This window comes from Lytechinus pictus, unplaced genomic scaffold, assembly GCF_037042905.1.
Source record: "Lytechinus pictus isolate F3 Inbred unplaced genomic scaffold, Lp3.0 scaffold_19, whole genome shotgun sequence".
In the NCBI taxonomy this organism is placed as follows: Eukaryota; Metazoa; Echinodermata; class Echinoidea; order Temnopleuroida; family Toxopneustidae; genus Lytechinus; species Lytechinus pictus.
In genome coordinates, this window is record NW_026974140.1 from 8,131,839 (window position 1) to 8,154,119 (window position 22,281).

The 22,281-nt window shown below is 35.8% G+C and overlaps 1 protein-coding gene across 2 annotated transcripts; it reads left to right on the forward strand.

Moving 5' to 3' along the window:
- The first annotated feature begins 3,346 nt into the window (after positions 1 to 3,346).
- LOC129260950 (protein unc-50 homolog) lies at positions 3,347 to 20,012 on the forward strand. Of its 2 annotated transcripts, XM_064114193.1 has the most exons (9): positions 3,347 to 3,638; positions 9,026 to 9,088; positions 9,792 to 10,075; positions 11,192 to 11,217; positions 12,185 to 12,250; positions 13,329 to 13,449; positions 14,910 to 15,046; positions 15,703 to 15,804; positions 16,842 to 20,012. In XM_064114193.1, the coding sequence occupies exons 3-9, from the start codon at positions 9,864 to 9,866 to the stop codon at positions 16,979 to 16,981; spliced, it is 804 nt and encodes a 267-aa protein (XP_063970263.1). In that variant the 5' UTR covers positions 3,347 to 3,638; positions 9,026 to 9,088; positions 9,792 to 9,863; the 3' UTR covers positions 16,982 to 20,012. The 2 variants fall into 2 exon arrangements, with proteins under 2 accessions (XP_063970263.1, XP_054754937.1); XM_054898962.2 differs by lacking the exon at positions 9,026 to 9,088 and having other exon boundaries at positions 3,413 to 3,638.
- The last annotated feature ends 2,269 nt before the right edge of the window (positions 20,013 to 22,281 follow it).

The following is a 22,281-nucleotide window of genomic DNA, read 5'->3' on the forward strand; positions in this document are numbered from 1 at the left end:
TAGGTCACTCACTCAGTCATTCAAAAATTTGGCTGGTGCCCCCCCCCCCCCCCAATGCCGTGACCCACGGTACGCCACTGTGGACATATCAATTACAATTCCTTGCATATCTAAAAATATGATTACAAAAAAACTGCCAAAATATTTCAGTCATCCCCCCCACCCATCAACACGGATTTACGCCAGTGGTTGAGGGAATTGAAATTGGAAAATATAGATAGGCGGACGAAGGGATCGGGTACACAGGACAGGAAGGGGGTACTGTAATAACTAGAGGAATGTGTAAGCAGGGGTATAGCTAGGCCTTTACCGACAGATATCAGTACCGATTACTGACGTCCGACGACCAATACTCATTTATATCCAACCCATGGGCAGATTTTCAAGGGGAACATTTGTTTACAAAAAAATTGACAAGCCCCACCCCCAAAAAAGTCTTCACTTTCACTTGCACGTGCCTAACAACTTACACTAAAATTATATAAAAATAATAAATGCGAGCGCGAAGCGCGAGCTGAAATTTTCTAAAAATTTAGACCAAAAACAATACATTTGTGTACTTAACTATATGAATAGGATGAGTATCTTCCTTAATGAATTAATAAATTATGCGAGCGCAAAGCGCGAGCTACAAATTTTGAAATTCCTAACTGGACACTAGACATTCTAAGCAGTTTTACAAGATGGGTATCTAAACAGTCGTGCGGGCACAAAGCGCCAGCTAAAACTTTTGATATTCCGACTTAAGAACTGGATATTCTAAGCACTTTTAGTAACCATGAACAAATCGGTTTCTAACTGAATAATTCATTGATGCGAGCGCCAAGGGCGAGCTGAAAATTTGAGATATCCCCTCCCCCCCCCACCCCTGAAAAGTGAACATTCTATAAGCACCTTTTTTTAATCATGAATAAGATGGTAGTTAAAAACAATTAATTGGTGTGAGCGCGAAGCGCCAGCTGAAAACTTTTGATATTTCGACCTGAAAACTTTACATTCTAAGCACTTCATTTAATTATGAACAGGATGGAACTTTATGCGAGTGCGAAGATCGAGCGGCAATTTTTGATATTCCAACCTAAGAATTGATATTCTAAGCAATTTTTGTAACCGTGAACAAATTGGTTTCTAATGATATATTTTTGATATTTTTTATGTTTTATATTCCGACATGAAAACTGGACATTCTAACCACTTAATTTATCTATGAACAGGATGGATATACCTAAATAGTTATATGTGAGCACGAAACGCGAGCTGAAATTTTTGATATTCCGGCCTAAGAACTGGATATTATAAGCACTTTTTGTAACCGTGAACAAATTGGTTTCTAACTAATCAATAAATTGACGCGAGCGCGAAGTGCGAGCTGAACATTTTTGATATTTCAACCTGCAACTAAACATTTATCTTAGGTACCCAACCAAAAAATTGATGCGAGCGCGTAGCGCGAGCGAAATTTTTATTGTTATAATTTACCTAAAAGTTGTTCTCTACCCTTTTCCTGTCCCTGGTCAGCCCAGTCCATCCTCTCTCTATGGGTACAGAGAGCTGTAAAAGTCTCATTGCGTAAAAATCACAATTTACCGATAAAAGTGTACAGTTTAACTTACATTTACCGACAAAGATGGTGGAAATAAATAACCAAATCAGTTGGAACAGCCTCGAGTGCCCGACAGTTTATCATTTTATCCGAGTCTCTTTCTTCTTTTTCCCTTCCCCCTTTTTTCTCTCTTTCCTTTTTCCTCTTTTCTTTTTTCTTTCCCCTTTTTCGCTTCCTTTTTTTGTTTGTGACTCGTCAGGGGGGGGGGGGGCAGTCTGCCCCCTGCCCCCCCCCTTAGGTACGCTAGTGTTGAAAACGTAACAGCCCTGGAAAATAGCCAAACTAATTAATATCTATTGTCGTAAGACGTGCAAGTGCACTCTTCTACTTCTTCGCTGTCCTCAACTCCTGCATGGCTTTCATGCCCCCTTCGTCTTAAAGTTGGAATGACGTTAATTGTTATTTTGCGGGAAAATGTTAGATTTTATTTTTTCTTGTAGGGGTTGTGATATTTTAAGAAAAATGTTAACCTTGTTAATGTGCAATCAAGTTGGACAAACCAACTCTTTGATTTGGGTTCATTGTCATTATTTTGGTTAATTTCATAAAAACTGCCGGATTTGCGCCAGAGTTGCTGAATCGACGTCAGTTTTATGCACATTGATATGAATGGGGAATTGAAAATACAAGTTGTGAATCTTTTGCCACAAATGATTTCTGCTTTACTAGCTCCATGCTGTCTTTTCCATCAAGTTGGACAAACCAACACTTTGATTTGGGTTCATTGTCATTATTTTGGTTAATTCCATAAAAACTGCCGGATTAGCGCCAAAGATGCTGAATCGACGCCAGTTTTATGGACATTGACATGATCATGATGATGGGGCCTGAAAATACAAGTTGTGAATCTTTTTCCATTAATGATTTCTACTTTAGTAGCTCCATGTTGTCTTTTTTTACTCAAGTTGGACAAACCAACACTTTGAATTGGGTTCCTTGTCATTTTTTGGTTAATTCCATAAAAACTGCCGGATTAGCACCAAAGATGCTGAATCGACGCCAGTTTTAATGCACATTGACATGATCATGATGATGGGGGAATTGAAAATACAAGTTGTCAATCTTTTTTCATAAATGATTTCTGCTTTAATTATTACTAGCTCCATGCTGTCTTTTCAATCAAGTTGGACAATTACTTTGATTTGGGTTCATTGTCATTATTTTGGTTAATTCCATAAAAACTGCCGGGTTTGCGCCAAAGATGCTGAATCGACGCCAGTTTTATGCACATTGATATGAATGGGGAATTGAAAATACAAGTTGTGAATCTTTTTCCACAAATGATTTCTGCTCTAGCTCCATGCTGTCTTTTCCATCAAGTTGGACAAACCAACACTTTGATTTGGGTTCATTGTCATTATTTTTGGTTAATTCCATAAAAACTGTCGGATTAGCGCCAAAGATGCTGAATCGACGCCAGTTTTATGGACATTGACATGATCATGATGATGGGGGAATTGAAAATACAAGTTGTGAATCTTTTTCCATGAATGGTTTCTGCTTTACTAGCTCCATGCTGTCTTTTCCATCAAGTTGGACAAACCTACACTTTGATTTGGGTTCATTGTCATTATTTTGGTTAATTCCATAAAAACTGCCGGATTTTGCTGGATTTACGCCAGTATAACTGCACTTGATAGGGTATAGTTGTAAGTGGTGAGGCGCACCCGCGATTACCTAATAATCGGTCGAACGAGATCTCTAAGCTCATGAATATTAATGACCTGCCGGATCGACGCCAATATAGTCTCAACCGGGTCCATGCCTATACCGTATACCGGGTATACCTGTCCCCCGATCGCGTAAATTGTTCCACGTATATAGCGTATTGTACCGTATGTACCGTTTAACTTGCTGCGAGCGAGAGGTCCAAAATATTGATTAACAGTGTCAGTGGATCTGGAGCCGGAGGGATCACCTAAGAGAGTTGAGCTCTGCTCTGAGTCGCCAAAAAAGCCCTAACTCACTTTGCCTGCGCAAGATGACGTTTCAACCAATCTAACTGTTAGGTTTACAAGTTATTAGAAGACAGGTGGTAAGAAATGACCAGTGTTTTTAATTTTATTTCGCTGAGCTAAAAAGTAAGACACGACTTACGACACACACTTCGTGTGAATTTGTGACAGTGTTTGATTTCTACGCGTGCGTCGCATGAGACTATTTTGTACACAAGTTCAATGGAATATTTCACATTTTTGTGATTACGCCTGGCAAATGCCTATTCTGCAAATGTTTGGTCTACTTCACTCACACGTATTGCGAGGTTAGTACGTATGGTACCGGTATATCATGTATATTCATGATATTAACCTCGCACTACGAGTAGGGAGTTCGGTGAAAATGCCACTTTCAAAGTTTCAGAATTTATAGGCCTATACTTTAATTTATAGACATTAGATTAGATCATTAATTAGTATCTACCTCAAGTGATGTGCAGGCTCCACTCCACTTCACTACCGCTACACTATGCTCCACCTACCCGAACATCAAGACAGTGAACTGTTCGGATACATTTGATGGCTCGGAATGGAATAGCAGAAATATTCCAAGAGTTTAAAAAAATATTTTACAATCGTAATACATTTTTTTAAACTCTTGGAATATTTCTGGTATTCCATTCTGAGCCATCCAATATAATATAAATATTCATGCTGTTTGAGGCTGCGACCCTGGCGTGCCATGTTTTGAAATCGGCCGTGAATAATACGTGCGAGGAATTAGATACTGGCCAAAATCACCAATTTTGAGGTTGACCGGAGGATGGACACGGAGTGAAATAAGGGCGAATAGTAAGAAATTAAGCTTTTTTTTATTGTCAATGTCTTTTTTAAATTTTTTTAAAACAAAAAATGTGCATTTTTTCCCACCTTTGCCACTCGGGGGTATCCAAACAGTTCACTGTCTTGATGTTCGGGTAGGTGGAGCATAGTGTAGCGGTAGTGAAGTGGAGTGGAGCCTGCACGAACATCACTTGAGGTAATTAGTATCATGCCTGGACGTAGACCAAAAGCTTCAGTCTCTGTATTTTGGTTGTTCCGCTGAACTACGTTGGCTCCACTCACCATACATAGACTGAAGGGGATGGGGCCCCGTACCTACAGCCAACGTATAGTGAATTAGCGTTTTATAGATCGCGATTTAAAACTGTTTTTTAAGCAAAATTGAAAGTTTCATGGTTTCCATTATCAGGGAAATATAAATAACTTAAGTAATTGCATACCTTGGGCCGGAGTTATTGAAAAAAATCCTCTGGATGATTGAGAAATCTGTCATCTAAGACATTTTCACCTGACCTGACGGTTTTTCTTGCAAGTTGCCATCTTGAATGACGTCATTATCGTTATTAACTTAATGTCTCGAATCGATATATCGCGATTATAACTAGTACTAGTATAACTAGTATCGTTTATCTTCGGTTTCGTTCGCATATATGGAGCAGATCGTATAATATCGAAAGCAATATTGATATCACATTCGTGATTGTTGACGTTCGTTTGTAAATATTTTATAGTTTGGCTGCCATTTTGACCATTTTTATCGTGTTCAACCCAATTAAACATCGGTAAAGTATATTTTTCATGCCTTTTTCATCTATATCGTTTAAAGTATTTAAACATTGAAATATCAAGTTTTAAAAGTTTGTTGTTTATACATCCTTAGATTGTAAATTTGATGTGTAAAATTACATCAAACTTTGGACTGTGAATTGACAAAAGGGAGGGAATGAGAACACATGCGAGCCCACACGTACACCCTACCGTCGGTAAATGGGGATTACAGTAAAATGTCAGAAATTGTTGAATAAATCCCCAGAAACGACGGTTATTCCTGTCTAGCCTGGACGGTACCTCAGGCGATGTTCGTGCAGGCTCCACTCCACTTCACTACCGCTACACTACGCTCCACCTACCCGAACATCGGGACAGTGAACTAGATCGGATATTCCGAGTCATAAAAGGTGGGATGGCAATCATGGTTATCGTAAAAATTAAAGAAAAAAAATATAAAGAGGGATATGAATGACTTAATATCTTACTTTACACCCGTATTTCACTCCGTGTCCATCCTCCGGTTATCCTCAAAATTGGTGATTTTGGGCCAGTATCTTTTTCCTCACACATGTATTATTCACGGCCGATTTCAAAACATCGCATGCGATCGCGATCGATCAGCGACCGATCGCATGCGATGTTTTGAAATCGGCCGTGAATAATACGTGTGAGGAAAAGGATACTGGCCCAAAATCACCAATTTTGAGTATAACCGCAGGATGGACACGGAGTGAAATACGGGTGTAAAGTAAGATATTAAGTCATTCATATCCCTCTTTACATTTTTTTTCTTCAATTTTTACGATAACCATGATTGCCATCCCACCTTTTATGACTCGGAATATCCGATCTAGTTCACTGTCCCGATGTTCGGGTAGGTGGAGCGTAGTGTAGCGGTAGTGAAGTGGAGTGGAGCCTGCACGAACATCGCCTGAGGTAGCCGGGACGGTTGTACAGACATATCTGTCTGTATGATGGGGGGACCTAAAGCTACGCACTTTGTTTTCAAACAATAAAAAGTATCCCAATTTTAATATTTCAACAAATTATCTTTCAATAATTTGTGGCAAACATTCTAAAGATCGTTAACCAAGAAGAAAATATCGCAAAACTCACTAATTCGAAAATCCCGCCGTGTTTTCCGAACACCTCTTGATTTCGCCGCCCGATGTAGAAGGGGTCCTAAAGCTACGCACTCGATTTATCATGCAAAAATAGTATTTCCTGTGCCTCAATTTCTAAAATATATTCAAATTATTATAGGATAAAATAAAATTAAAGTGAATATAACTCCAAAATTCCAAACAGTTGTTGGTTTTCTCTGCATTTAGAGATTTACTGCAGCCTCTGTTGAAAAAATTGAATAGGAATCGTTCGTCACTCTGCAGTCACAGTTCCACACACAGAGTGCGCATTTGCCATAAAAACTACATGCGCGATGAGTGGTGCGTAGCTTTAGGACCCCCTACCATACACCCGTCCCATGATGTATAAAACAAATATGAAGCCATGTGAAGCCATTAAAGGAGGAAAAACCCTATAGAAACCTATGGCTATACCATGAGATACTTTGAAGTAGTATGAATAAAATGATGTATAATTCAAGGGCATGCCTTGCCCCGCATAGCAGCGCATTGCACTTTTAAAAAAAGTATTACACAGTCCCATTCATTGCATTATGTGTAAGTTATGAAAATCTACTTTTTGCTGTAAAAAAATCTGCACATTCTCCCATTTAAACAGAAATATCTCTGTCAATATTTGACATCATGAGTTGATTTATGCACCATTCTTTTTCTTATTTCAAAAGCTTTCCAATGGTACCAAATTTGTTGGGATTTCCTTCAAGATTTCAAAAAGCAACTGTCTCCCCAACTCAAACAAGCCTTTAATATTTTTTTTGACAGAACAAAATCTGCATATTTTCCCCTGTAAATTGGAATATCTCACTCAATATATCAGAAAATGAGTTGAATGAAGCACCATTATTTTTCTTATTTCACAAGCTTTCCAATGATATCAAATTTGTTGGGATTCTTCAAGATTTCAAAAAGTCACCAAACTCCCTACTACGAGTACCGCTGCCGGTACTAACGTGGTTTCACCTAAAAAGTTAGGCCTAGTCCTAGACCTAGGCTAGTCGGCTGTCGCCGTCGGTTAAAGGTCAAGTCCACCCCAGAAAATTGTTGATTTGAATCGATAGAGAAAAATCAAACAAACATAACGCTGCAAATTTCAACGAAATCGGATGTAAAATAAGAAAGTTATGACATTTTTAAGTTTCGCTTATTTTTCACAAAATGGTTAAATGCACAACTCAGCGATATGCAAATGAGCGAGTCGATGATGTCCATCACTCACTATTTCTTTTATTTTTTATTGATTGAATAAAATAATATTTCAATTTTTACAGATTTTACAATAAGGACTTAACAATAAATTTAAAATAATGGTAATTCCACATGTTCAGGGGGAAATAAAACTTTGTTTCACTTGACAAAGAGGAGAAAATTAGAATATTTCATATTTCATATACTAAAATACAAAAGAAATGGTGGGTGACGTCGTCATCAGTCTACCAATTTACATACCGACAAGGATGTGCATATAACTGTTTTGTGAAATTAAGCGAAAATTTAAAATGTCATAACTTTCTTATTTTACATCCGATTTTGATGAAATTTTCAGTGTTTTGCTTGTTCGATTTTTTTCCTCTTTTTCAAATCACCATTTTATTGGGGTGGACTTGTCCTTTAACATCGGTCATCGCTTCGACTTAAGACAAATAACTTATGTTCAGAATTCAATAATGTTTGCCAAAACTCGTTCCGCTATCTATTTGGGCTGTTTCCGAATTCCACCGAGTGGCTATCCGTTTTTATTTTTACAATTATTTTTTCATATAAAATTAAAAGGAAAGTCAAAAAGGGGCCTAAGCTTTCGATCCTAGCAGAATCTTCGTCGGAGGCAAAATTAAAAGCACATAAAAAGAGAAAAATTGCTTACCTCGGGCCCGGCCTGGATAGTGGCTTCGCATGTCTTATCCACGGAAAAGGAAGCTTGATGGTGGCGCTAATACAATTCACAACCTTAAGTCAGCTCATCAATATCTTATCTAAATTCATTGTATGCGCAATTCCTATGATCAGATGATTGATGAAATATGGACACCAATAAATGCAATAACTTAAAAAATGTAGTTTAAGGTTATTATTGCTGACAATAAAACTTTTTGGAAAACATTCAAAGCGATGACACATGAAACAAAAATAGAAAATTCTACGTGCCTTGAATGAAGCCAGCAGTGCAAGCTACCGTTCGTTTGTCAACAAACGTTCCACCAAAGTCTATACAATATAAGGTTGGACACTTTGCCGACTTCGCGTAAAGCTTTGCATTGATTTACGTGTAAAATAATTTTAGTGCCTAGTCTTTCCCTTGTATTTGTGTCTTTGATATGAATATGAATCGCCTGCCCTCTTTAGAAGAAAAATTCAGAAAATGCGAGTATACAAAAAAGTCAGTCAACGAGAAGAGAAATCAGCGCTTTAATGTATTTTAGGAATATTAGTGAAAATTTGATTCATATCGTTCGGCAAGTTTCGTAGAATAATGTCATTCTATTTAAAATCTAAGAAACCTATTCTTAGACTATAGAAATATACAAAACACTGCTATCAATAAAACACAATGTAAATAGGAAAAAAGAGCAAGGGTTAAGGGGGGGGGGGAAGGCTGCAAAATGAAATTTACACTTAGTTAAGCAACTTTATCAGTGATATCCAGGCCCCGTTGCCAAAGTTACTATTATATTGACTCTTCAATCCAATGGCATGCTAATTGCCATGTTAATAATAATAACGCTAATCAGCCAATCAGGATCAAGGATATCAGGGAAGTTACCATTGGATGCAACTGGGCCCAGAAACCGAAAGTAGGTTGAGTTTCATTTTATATTTGAATGAACCGACACTATTGCACGTTGTAATATTATTAAGAGAATTCCATATTCTAAGTCCTGTCAAATGTATAATTAATATTAACGACTTTTGCTTTAGCACTTTTGGATAATGGAGTTTTGAGTGAGACTGGGTATCGTAAGAACATATTAAATTAGAAGAGTGAGAAAATGTTAGGGGGCAATATTGCCCTTTTATTTTTAAACATAATTAGGGCATTTTGATAATTGCACAATGAAAATAGGAAATTTCATAAACAGAACTTTCTTGTGGCCAAATATTCTTTTAAAAAGGTCAGCTGAATTAGTTGCCAAACTCGATGGCTCGATGCCACTTTTTTCACTAACAAAATACACTTGTCACTCGTGGCCTACATGTATTTCATGTTAATCTCTAAATTCTCTATACCAAAACCTGCAAAGTGAGATGCTGTTGCCCGTTCATTTTTAGAATGATAAGAAAGTTTCAGGTAAAATGATGTTTTGAGCAATGTCATGTGTTTTCATTCGTACAACTCCTACCTGTATAAAACCTTAGAAGCACTTCCAATCTTTCTGTACATATTGTTCTTAGTTCCATATGACATTTGAATTAGAATGTTTACCCATACGAGTCTGAATTTGATTGAATGAAATGCCTCAATCATTGTTTCTCTTTCTCTCACACTCGCTCACAAAGACGCACACTTTTTTTGTGTGACATTGCTGTAGTGAAGGTCATTGGTCAATCAGTTCTGCGAGTGGATAAAAGATGCTTTCCAGTGTGATCACCACCCATTCCCCTCACTCATCCCCTCCGACCAGCCCAACGGGGATAGGGCCGACTTCACCCCGTAATGAGGCCCGCATGACCGCCCAGGCCAAACGCCACAAGTATCTGCGCCGCATCCTACGCTTCCGTCAGATGGACTTTGAGTTTGCCATGTGGCAGATGATCTATCTTCTGGTGGCTCCTCAGAAAGTGTAAGCTATTTTCTTTTTGATTTTCAGACACTCTGTCGGGCTGGGGTAAAATTACACTGGGTCTCTGATGAATTTGCCTCGGATATGCTTAAAAGAGCCCTTGAAATAATAATAAAAAAGAGCCCTACAGAATCCACATTCACTTCAATTTGCACTGTCAGGTACAGTACATACACATGAAAAAAAATGACACACAGTGCTTGACCCAGCCATAAGGGACTTAGGGAAAGGGAAATTTTTATGATTATTTTTTTAATGCCCTTATAGTTTTCTGATATTTTTAGTTTTACTTGAAATTTTTAAATATGTTTTTGCCTAATTGAATAGCCTATGAATTAATCTTTCAATATTTGAAAAAAAAATTATCATAAAAATTACTAAGTCCCTTCTTGCGGGAAGCGGATGACTTTTAGTAAATTAATCATGTTTTTCTCAACTTAGTTTCAAAATAAATACAATATGAAGGTAAACTTTGCCCAAGCCCATTTTTGGGGGTTGACAGAAATCTTTTTGACTTTGGAGAAATTCAACTCAGGAGAAGTATGTAACACAAAGTTTGAATAATCTGGGGTCTACAAAATTGCTTTGACATGGACGAATAGTAAACTAGTGGAAGGGTGGCTTACCGGTATGCCACTCTACCTGTACATGTATTTCATATTATACATTTTTTCAGGCATTTGTTTTGATATCAGTTGAAATGTTTTTAATGAAAGTGGAAGGAAAAGGACAAAAAAGTTGTGAAAATTTTAATGAAAAAAACCCAACTGCAACATGTACCGTATGTTACATAAGTAGAGCCTAATGATTGTTATTTTTGCATCAGCATGTGTCTTTTTATTGTGTTAGCGCAAGAATGGCATAGCATACAAAAAATTCCAATGCCAATTACTTGCATTTTTGGGGGGTCAAGAAAAGGCATGTGTCTTTGAAATAATTTACATGTAACTTAAGCTTTAAACATAAGAAGATTAGTCTTCAATGTAGAGATCATAAACAAAAAAAGAAGAGAGAAAAATTCGAAATCATGAAAATTGAAAATTATTTCAATGTGGACTTTTATGTATAATCTATAATTCTTTTTCACATCTTGTTTCTTTCTGTTTCATTCTATAGATACCGCAATTTTCAGTACAGAAAACGTAAGTATGAGTGAGTGATTTCCATAAACATGACTTCCATTATGATAACTACCATGGGACGATGATTTTAATTGGTTATTGACCCTGTTACCATGGTAATTACCATTATGGTTAAGATAATATGATGGTAATTTGTGATGCGCTAAGGCCCTGAATCATTTGAATTCTTGATTATTTTTCATAAATTGTTTCTACCAAAATGCTATCACAGACCTGCCAACCAATACGTTTTTGGCGTATTTAGTACGTATTTGCAACCAAAATACGGCAGTACGTTTTTTCTTTTCAAAAATACATTTTTGTAAAAAAATTTTTTTTACAAAATCGTAATTTATAGAGAAAAATCATCTCTATATGTCTCTATTTCATAAAACTTACACAAATATGGTTATTAGATCAATGTTATTTCAGGCAACTTGTTTTTTTTTCAATCATTTTGTCTGTATAGTACAGAAAAACCAGGGTGAGATATACACATGTTTAAATGTTTTTTTTTTTCATCTGCAAGAGCAGTGCGCATTTTAGCTTGCATGCAGCTTGAGCGCCGCCATGAGCGAGTGTGCCACGCATTTAATTATGAAATACACTTTTGTTGGGTAAAATACACTCTTTTTATCACAGAATACACTTTTTCATTCCCAGAGGTTGGCAGGTCTGTTATCAACATGTACTGTTTGCATGGTATATTGGAAAATGACATCTTAATTTTTTTTTTTGTAAAGGGAACTTGACCAGACAGACATATCAAATCAAAATGCCAGTAAATTAGTCAAGAAAGAGAGTTCTGAGCTAAGTTAATATGAGTTTTCTCAAGCAAAATGCTAGGTTGGAAAGAGGTAAAAATGCAAGAAATGCTTGCATTATTGTGCTTTGTAGTTTTCAGTTTTTTTTTGTTTAATCAGTCTCCTTAGCTTTAGTTGGGTTTTCTGGGGAAAAAATCTAGGTTTTTTTTCTTTTGTATTTGCAGAAACCAAGAACCAATTTGCTCGGGATGATCCAGCTTTCCTTGTCCTTCTGAGTGTCTGCCTATGTGGTAAGTCCTGTTTTGAAGGATTGTGCTTCATTGATTGTGATCGTTAACCCACCAATGTCTGGTAAGGGGAAAGTTACACCTGATGGGTGTTTCAGAAACCTTTTTGTAAAGTTACAGTGTACGCACGACTGGAATGGTTCCATGACATTTGCTCTGGCGACAATTTCTCCGCTCTAAATTCCACACACTTAACGAATGACCAACTTCAACCCTGGGTTTAATACTATACCTTGCCCTAAACCTAACATAAAACCCTATTGCAAACCTATCCCTAACCTTACATCTTAGAAGAAATTAAGCCTGGAACAATTGTTGCATGTGCAAATGTCATGTCACCGACTGGAACATGTAATAAGTCAGTTACATAGGGATATTATTTAGAACAGGAAAGAGTAATAACTTACATTTTTAAGAAATGCCTACTAGGATGTTTTAGTTTGTGTATGCCAACATATGTATGGCAAGCCATTAATTCTCTCATTTAATCCTATTTATTGATATCAAGCATTCCATCAAGAATTTCCCTTTCTGAACAACACAAAATATCAATGAATCACATTCTTTGTATCAAGAAATTGTTTTACTTTGTTATGAAAGGCAATTCTTGATGGAAAGAGGTAGGATTAAATAATTTACAAAACCCTAACAGCTTACCATACGTTAGCATGCGCTGGCTAAAATATCTATGTGCAACAGCCGATTTGTGTAATGATTCGATGGGGGCGAGTTGGCTCAGTCGGTAGAGCACCTGTTCCATCTGCTCACCCTCAATCAGTATATTTTAAAGAGAGACCCGCAGATCAAGGTGATTCAGTTTGCTTTTCACCCCCCAGTCACAGGTGATGCCAAGGGACGCCAAAGAAAAGGATAATTTGGGCAGGGCTACTTTTCCATAGGACACATTTCAATATATTTAAGCACAATTAAGTTTAAAATAAAGAAGGGCCTGAAAAATGTCCAAGGCCAATCAAAGGATCATCAAGGTCATTAGGGCAATCAACGTGGCATCTATGGCCTTTAACTTTTAAGCCATGTGAGGATAAACTAATAACAATTTCTTATTTATGTCTTTTTGCAGCATCTTCTGTAGGATTTGCCTTTGTGTTGGGTTTAAATTTTGTTGGATTCCTCAAGTTTCTTCTCTGGGTAGTGTGCATTGACTGCATAGGCGTTGGACTCTGTATCGCGACAGCTCTCTGGTAAGCTTATACTCACTTGGTTATCAGCAGGGTTGGCCGGAGCGGGAAATACCCGTGGTACCTCGATAAGTTTTTAGGAAACTCAGAAATAGTTGGAAGTGCTGGGAAATACTACAAAATATTTTTCTTGAATATTTTCAGGTATTCCCCAGGTGCTTCTCAAGCATATTCTATCATTTCTCTGTACATCCCTGTATAGTTCCAAGCATGTACAAGTTTTTCCCAGTATATCCTACCTGGATGGGAAATATCTAAATTTCCCAGGAAATTGCCAACCCTGGTTATCATAGGCATTTTGATACGTAGGGGAAAGATGGTCGGCTTTGTGTAATAATAATAATAATAATGACAATTATAATAATAATTGGCATTTAAAAAGCACTTTAACAATCTATGACTGCTCAAAGCTCAATGTGTATATGGGAACATGTCATGAAACAAATAATCAGTGATTTTCACAGACTGTTCCTTGTATCTGATTGGCTCAAAATGAGTTGTTAGTGATGTCACCAACTATTTTCTTCATGAAACACTACCCTGTGTAATGTATAATGATCAAGCACGCAATACCAGGGGGGTATTTCACAAAGTGTTACTTTGTGAGTCATGCTTAAATGCCAACCTGCACATGATATGTAACGTGCAATCTTATTGGTTGGTATGCAGTAGAGTGCATCCTCTGAGCACAATTTGACAAATGCGGTTATGCCTTTTATACCACACACAACTAGGAATTTAAGTGCGACTAAGTTACATTTAAATCTTGTGAAACACCTCTCTCACCCCGGACCGAGAAAATACTATTGGGTAAGGGATGAATGGTGTATGGTTAGATGGAAATTTGCTGGGAATAGAGGAGGAAAGTTAAGGGTTGGGTAAGAAAGGAAGAGGTCATAGAAGAATGTTATGAGAAGGGAAGGATGGAACAGATAATAGAACTTTTGGACTATGTATGGGTCATCTTAAAACTTGGTCCAAGGATTCTCTTTGGAGTGACAATGATCTTTAGATTTAGGGATCATGAGGTCGAAGTCACGTTGAAATATCCTGTTCTTGTGATAACCGGAAAACCATTTGAGGCATCAAATTCAAACTTTGCTCATGTAGGCATATTGGAGGTATGATCTGATTAGAATCAAGGGTCATGGGGTCAAAGGTCGCAATTATCATTATATTCCTGAAAATATCTTTCTCTCACAGTAATTGAAGAACTTTTCAAGGAATCAAATTCTTTTGATAATCAAATGTCTCAAATCAGTAATCAACATCTTGCAAACATTCGATTAGCGTAAAAAGTAGTACTGGTGTTCAATTGCCGATAGTTGGTAAACTGACTGAATGCTTTGATGGTTCAAGTTTTACTCCCAGGCCAATATGTGTCTTATATCAAAGTTTTTTTTTTTAAGTGGTTTCATCAATCGTATGCTGTTCTTCATGATTTATTTTTCTTTGCTTTCTAGGTTCATAACAAACAGATATCTTTTGATATCACATCGTGGTCAAGACGTTGAATGGGGCTATGCTTTTGATGTCCATCTCAATGCTTTCTTTCCCATTCTCATCATTCTTCATGTGTTTCAGCTCATTCTTTACATGCGTAAGTTTGACAAAAGGAATTTTACCCACATATCTTCTACAGCTATAGTAAGATACTATATAGAAAGTTGGGTGATATTTCATTTTCAGAAGAATAATTCATATGCAACATTTGTTGATTCCAAGATGGCAATGGAGAGACAGAATGCAATCGTTCTTTTAATAGATACTATGTACTATGTACTAAACAGAGATGCCACTTTTAAGGTTTAAGTCTGATTTCAGGCCCAAGTAACCATTTCAGGCCATAGAAAGCACAAAAGTTGTGTCAAACACGACTTGTTCCATATGGTTTTCAGGATTTCATATCAACTGCTATTCTAAAAGACAGTCATGTTATATGTTTATTTTCCAACCAACATATTGCAAAATGCCTCCCCCATATTTTCATTTTGCCTCCTGTTATTTGTTTTTCTTTATTTATACATTTATTTTATTTGGTGTATATATATATATATATTTATCATACTTTCAGTTATACTAAATAGGTTCATTATTGCGGAATGAAATAATCGCTAGAGGGTATTCATTTGTCTCGCAATCTACTATGGTCAACAAGGAAATTCGTGATCACTCTCGCAAAAATGTGTTTTCATTAAAAAATTGGATCCATTAATTTACGGTAATGAACAAAATATTTTTTTTCTTGCCTTTCAGCAATTATTAATAGAGATTCTTTCCTTTCAACATTCTTTGGTGACACACTGTGGGTCATTGCGATCGGATACTATATCTACATTACTTTTCTCGGTTACAGTGGTGAGTTATGTCAATATTGGCCAAATATGAAAAGATTTTTTTTTTTATTTATACAAAGTTCTAATACCTCACTTACTGCTCACATACAACAGTCCTGCGATAGAATTGTGACAACGACCATTCCCATTCCTAATGCATGTTGACTCTAATATATGTACATAATCAAACATATACTTCATATTTTAGAGGATGCATAAATCAATTTGTAAATGATTGATTGAGCAAAGAATGAATTGCATACAGTAAATACCCTGACTGCTGAATTTGTTAGCCTAAATGGAGAAGGGATATTAAGGAAATTTGATAATAAACCTTCCAACATTATTGTCATTGATTTATCATTGCTCCTGAATTTGAAACAAAGATCAGCAACTTTAATCTGCCACTTGTCTTCCGTCAACTAGAAATCTGAGGAAATTTTGAGCTTGGTTGCCCATACAGCCCTTTGTCATATAGATATACATATTTTTTTCCTGATATTACTGACTGATCATTATAAATCTTATCTCCTGATTTTTCCAAATTGAAATTGACCTGTAATGCATACATTATATTTCCATGTTCATGTAGAAAATTGTAAGTTTAAGACATTTTTTGTAACACTTCTTGACTAAGATTTATAGCTAAGTTTGAGTTCAGGTATAGAAATCTATAAATTTGATAGGAAATGGTTGGAAGCAATCTTAAAGTGTTCCTCATATGCCAGGATGCTTATTTAGAACAACAAAGTTTAATAAAAAAATAATTCAGGTTTGCTTGAAATTATAATACCTTGTATGCTTTCTGGTGTAGCTAACATAGGAAACAACATGTGGGACCACACTATATGCAGATGGGCATTTTCAATCATTTTTCTGCTCTTCATTTGCTCAATACTCCATAATTGTGCATTTTCCTGAAAAGTCGTTTAGCAGATATCATTTATTCATTTTTTTTTTTTTTTAATAAGGTTTTGTTAAATTCTGTGAACATTTTGTATTCTTTGGCTACAAGAATACCGGAGTTTATCTTTAATGGTATCTTTAATTTCCTTGCAGCGTTACCATTTCTCAAGAGGACTGTTGTGCTCCTGTACCCCCCGTGTGTAACACTATTCTGCATCTACATCCTCTCTGTTACTCTCAACTGGAACATCAGTCGGACAGTCATGCACTTTTACAGATACCGCGTCAAGTAAATCTCTTGAAACTGAAGCAAAAAGAAAGACAGAGACTTTCAAGTATTAATGATATACCACACTTATATCGTGCATTATCATGTGAGCCAATATTTGAGTGCACTTGGTCATGACTGTTGGTATTAACATACATGTAAAGAAAACATTCTTTTGCCACAATTACCTTGTGTTTTTTGGTACACTTTCACTTGGGGGCTTCAACCTTCATCGGGGCACCGTCTTGCAAAGAAATGTGATTGATCAGATCAACCACAACTATGGAAAGCCAGCACTATCAACATATAAAATACATGTTTGTTCAAACTGTTTTCTAGATGTGATGTGTATCCATATATTCATCTGCATCTTGATAATTCAGCATGCTTCCTTTGCGAATTTCCTGGAGAAAAAATTATGACAATGATGGATTTCCATATAGTTGATATTGATTGGATAAGTCACAACTCTTTGTAAAGACGGGATCCAGATCTTTGTTGAAGATGGCATAGTTGTTGTGACGGAGACAGGTTAACTTTCATGATTGTGAAACGTTTGATGGGTGGTCCTTATCAGGACCAACATATGCCCGTAACACAAAGCTTAGCAATGATCATAGAACATTTTTTTACAATTGATTCCATTGACTACAATGCATGATCAATCGTGAAAATCAAGCGTATGATTAATCGCTAACCTTTGTATTACGTGACCCTAGTGTACCATGAAACCACCACACTCTTAACGTTTGATGATGCCATCACACAAATTTGACGAACCTTTTCAGTGACTGTCGGTACAACTTACCCAGCTCGAGCATGTGGTGCTTCATACCTTCAAGAAATGAATCCTACTGAGCTACTCGGTCTCCATATACCCCCTTACATTCAAGTACAGCAGCATATTGATGAATATCTTCCTGAAGGAGGTTATCTTGGTGGAGTGGGATCCTGTCAGAACCACGATACTTCATCACACGCTTTTTTAAATGAGTGGACATTTCATGAGAACTAGTAATCCAGTTGTCTCATGGTGATCTTCTTTGTGAGATAGGGAATCGGTAAGGTAGAACACAGTGGTTCCCGCCATTTATACATATGCCTACAACAGAATACACGGTGTACCATGCAGCCTCTACACTGAAAGGTCATATTGGAAGCAAAACTGTACGGTCATACATACATGTTTGTGTCATATATGTAATACATTATGCTGAATATTGGGCTGCTGCTTTAAATTGTATATTTAAATTGTATGTAATTGTATGTTTAAAGCGTGGAGCGTTGTGGCCCAGTGGATTAGTCTTCTGACTTTGAAACAGAGAGTCGCGGGTTCGAATCCCAGCCATGGCGTAATTTCCTTCAGGATTATTTCCCTGAATGCATGATCGCTGAAAGGCAGCTCAAGCTAAACCCGGGATAATAATAACAATGCGCCTCGGAATGAATAGAATATTTCTAGATAGAGAACGAAGGATATTAATTTGACATTTTTTGTGGATGATGATTCAACTTACCTAAAACTGACAGTTGTAGGCAGAAAAAATGTAACTAGTTTGGCTTTTAATAAAAGTATTAAACTTCTAAAGGTATATATACTGAGTGTATATAGCGTTATTTAGCATTTGTGTAAAGAGAGTTACTTTATTTCAGAAAAACAATTGTGCATACTGAAATTGTTTAATAGAGGATGCCTTTTCAATATTTATTGTAGTTCAGAAACTTTGATTTGCTGAAAAATCATGCCGGCCCGATAATTGTTTTACTAACTTGATGGTGCATAATTAATAGTGTTCTTGTTATCATTTTCACTTTCAATATAAAAATATATCTGAAAATAATTCAATCATCAAAACAGATCGTTTTGTGTAAAATTTGTTGAACTATTATCATGAAAAATTGTGATAAAGATGATAATGCATTTCATTAGCCTACCAAAATTAATGGTCTTTTTTCTGGTTGTTGCCATACGTGATAAAATCTTTTATAATGACACCATATATTTCAATGATAATCAGATTTCAATTATGAGAATTTGAAATGATAATATCGACTGGAATTAATTTTGAGGTATACCACATATATTCCTCTCCCGAGAACCAGATCCTCCTTGTGAACACTCAGGGAAAATATGAGACTACTTTTTGGATATATTTGTGGTATACCCCTTGGGGCAAGTCAATAGTATACTATTATTTCCTACTTAATGAGCACATCATACATGTATCTGTATTATTGATAAGTTAGGAGGAATTGGTTCTCCATCTGACTGCATTAAAAAGAAAATTTGAAAGAAATTCATTTAGTTTTAAATTGCCTGGAGGGCAGTTCTTTTTCTAACAAGTACTTGTTTTTGTTATTTTATGGTATGGGCAACATTGTGAAGGATGCATACTTACATGTTAAATGTTTCAGTATACATGTAATACACCTAAATTAAATGTTGAAAACGTGATATTTTTTAAATCCCTTGTAAACAATATGGAAATTTTAAGAATAAAACGTAAGTTGTCTGAATCTCAAACAATATAGCGTGTATTATGTTGGGTTTTTTATCACTGGAATTAGATCTTGCTTTATGAACCTTGAAATTTTATACTATTATGTGCCTTGATAAGTTATGTTTATACATTTCTCTCAATGAAGATTTGTTTTTCTTTTCTTTTTATTTAGCTGACCCCCGCCCAATCAGATTAAACCAATCAAATTAAGTGCACACATGTTAATTTCACACAAGGAATGTTATTAATTGATTTTGAAAGATGTTTGATGAAACAATATGCAGGGTCCCGTTTCATAAAGAGTTAAAATCATTGTAAATTAATTTGCTATTATTGCAACTACCATGGTAACATCACTCAACAGCCAATCACATATCAAGGTTTCCATTGTAGTTTCTATGATAGCAAATATACATTAGTTGTAACTGTTTATGAAATGGGCCCAGATTGAGGTGTGTTGTGGAGGAAATTGCCCTTGATATTGGTCCTTTCAGTTTCTAGAAATATTTATTTATCTTGTTTATTTATTCATCTATTTACTCATTTATTCAAGTATTTATTTGTGTATATTTATTTATTTTTCTATCTATTCATTCATTCCTTTATGCATTTATTTGTTAATTTATTTATTAATTTATTTAACTATTTATTTATTCATTTATTTATTCTCGGCTCGTGGGTTGGATGGCCCTCTTCAGCCACAGGCTATTCTTTTGAGGGGTCCAGTAAACAAAATATACAAACATACTGTAGTAAAAACATAGATCAACAAAAAATATTACACTATCATAAAAATGCATAGGTACCTACAACTTGTAAAACAAAACAAAAATAAATAAAAATGACTGAAATAAAAAACTAATGGGAAATGATGGTAGATAATTGAGAGAAGTGGAAAATGCAAAGTGGCTTGAGTAGATGAAAGGGAAGAGGGAAGGTAGAGACTAAGAAGATAAGAGAGAGAGAGGGGTGAATGGAAAAATGAGGAGGGGTAGAAGAGAGGAGAGGAAAGGGGAGAAGAAGAAAGAAAAAGAGAGTATGAAAGAGAGAAAAAAGTACAAGGGGTGTGGAGAGAAGTAAAATAAAAAACTAATGGGAAATGATGGTAGATAATTGAGAGAAGTGGAAAAATGCAAAGTGGCTTGCATAGATGAAAAAGAAAGAGGGAGATGGGAGAGAGGGGAAGAGAGTCGAGGAAAGGTAGAGAAAGTAAGAAGATAAGAGAGGGGTGAATGGAATGATGAGGAGGGGTAGAAGAGAGAGGAAAGGGAAAGGAGAGAAGAAGAAAGAAAAACAGAGTACGAAAGAGAAAAAAATACAAGGGGTGTGGAGAGAAGTGAAAAGGTATAATGAAAAGTGTAGAAAAAGTGACGAAAATAAAATAAAAAGGGGGAAAAAGATAAATGTATTTCGGGGGGGGGGGCAGAGATCAGAAAGAGAGGAATCTGAAGGTAAAAAAAAAAGAGCCACGAGACTGGTTTCAGAACAGTGTAAAACAAAACATATGTATATATGCATACTGTGTATACATTCATATTTCTACAGTATGTTTTGTTATATACATATATATTTATTTAATTACACTATTGTTGGCTCTTTTTTGATAGATTTTGAATATAATTACATTGGAATCCCAATTACCTATCATAAAAAGTCACTGAACAGGATATAGTAAATTAATGTATGAAAAAAATCGGACACATGCAGGGTATTGATCGGATAATTATGAATGTTTCAAAATTAGCGATTTCAAATTACTCATATATATGATGTCATTATGATGTTGCTAGGGACAACATCTTCATTTGTTCCAAAATAATAAGTTTGTCGACTTTTCCAAAATAAAAATACTCCGAATTTTATTTTTCTTTCATGAAAATATTTGGCAATATGTTATGTATCAATATTGTATTTTGATCACCACCACAAGGGTGTAAAGAGATAGTAAAACAAATTATGAACAACGGCAGTATATTCCTAATATTTCTACGACGAATTGCAAGAGCTATCCCTTAATACACTTGTCACAATCTCCTCACCAATTGCCAAATTATTGAGATTTAAATAAAATTTATGCATTTTTAAATAGTGATGTCATTTACAAAAATTCTTCTCCGATTTTGCCATCCATATTTTCTCCTACTATTTTTTTCCATTCTCATAAATAATTTTGTATTCATTTTGAAGAATAATGTCAGATGTGCTGATTATTTCTCAGTTTCTGATAATTCCCCCAGGCCAGCAGTTCAGGGCAAAATCCTATTCTAATCTGAAAACTGTTAAAAATCATTCTTATGTTTGGTTGATCTAATTCTCGGTGGTCCCTAACCATGCTACTTTCTCTCCAGATTCAAATGTTTTTACAAGAATTCTAATATATATTCATTCATTCATTTATCGTTTGACGTATGCTCACATAATGATAGAAATATAGATGGATGGACGGATGGATGGATGGTATATATAGAGATATATAGAAAGATAGACAGACAGCGGACAGACAGACTGACAGAGAGATAGATAGATAGTAATTTATAGATCTACCAAGAAGTATATCTGCCATCCATATTTTCTCCTATTTTTTTCCATTCGCATAAAAAAATTTGTATTCATTTTGTAGAATAATGTCAGATGTGCTGATTTCTGACATAAATTTCCCCAGGCCAGCAGTTCAGGGCAAAATCCTATTCTAATCTGAAGACTGTTAGAAATCATTCTTATGTTTGGTTGATCTAATACTCGATGGTCCCTATAAGCATGCTAAATACTTTCTCTCACACGTTTGTACAAGAATTCTAATATATATCTATTCATTTATCGTTTG

Bases quoted from the DNA above. Each gene is read 5' to 3' on its own strand.
- LOC129260950 (XM_064114193.1), top strand. From the start codon at position 9,864: ATGCTTTCCAGTGTGATCACCACCCATTCCCCTCACTCATCCCCTCCG. The intron at 11,218-12,184 runs GTAAGTATGAGT...TTGTATTTGCAG, and splicing joins CAATTTTCAGTACAGAAAAC to AAACCAAGAACCAATTTGCT. The intron at 15,047-15,702 runs GTAAGTTTGACA...CTTGCCTTTCAG, and splicing joins TCAGCTCATTCTTTACATGC to CAATTATTAATAGAGATTCT.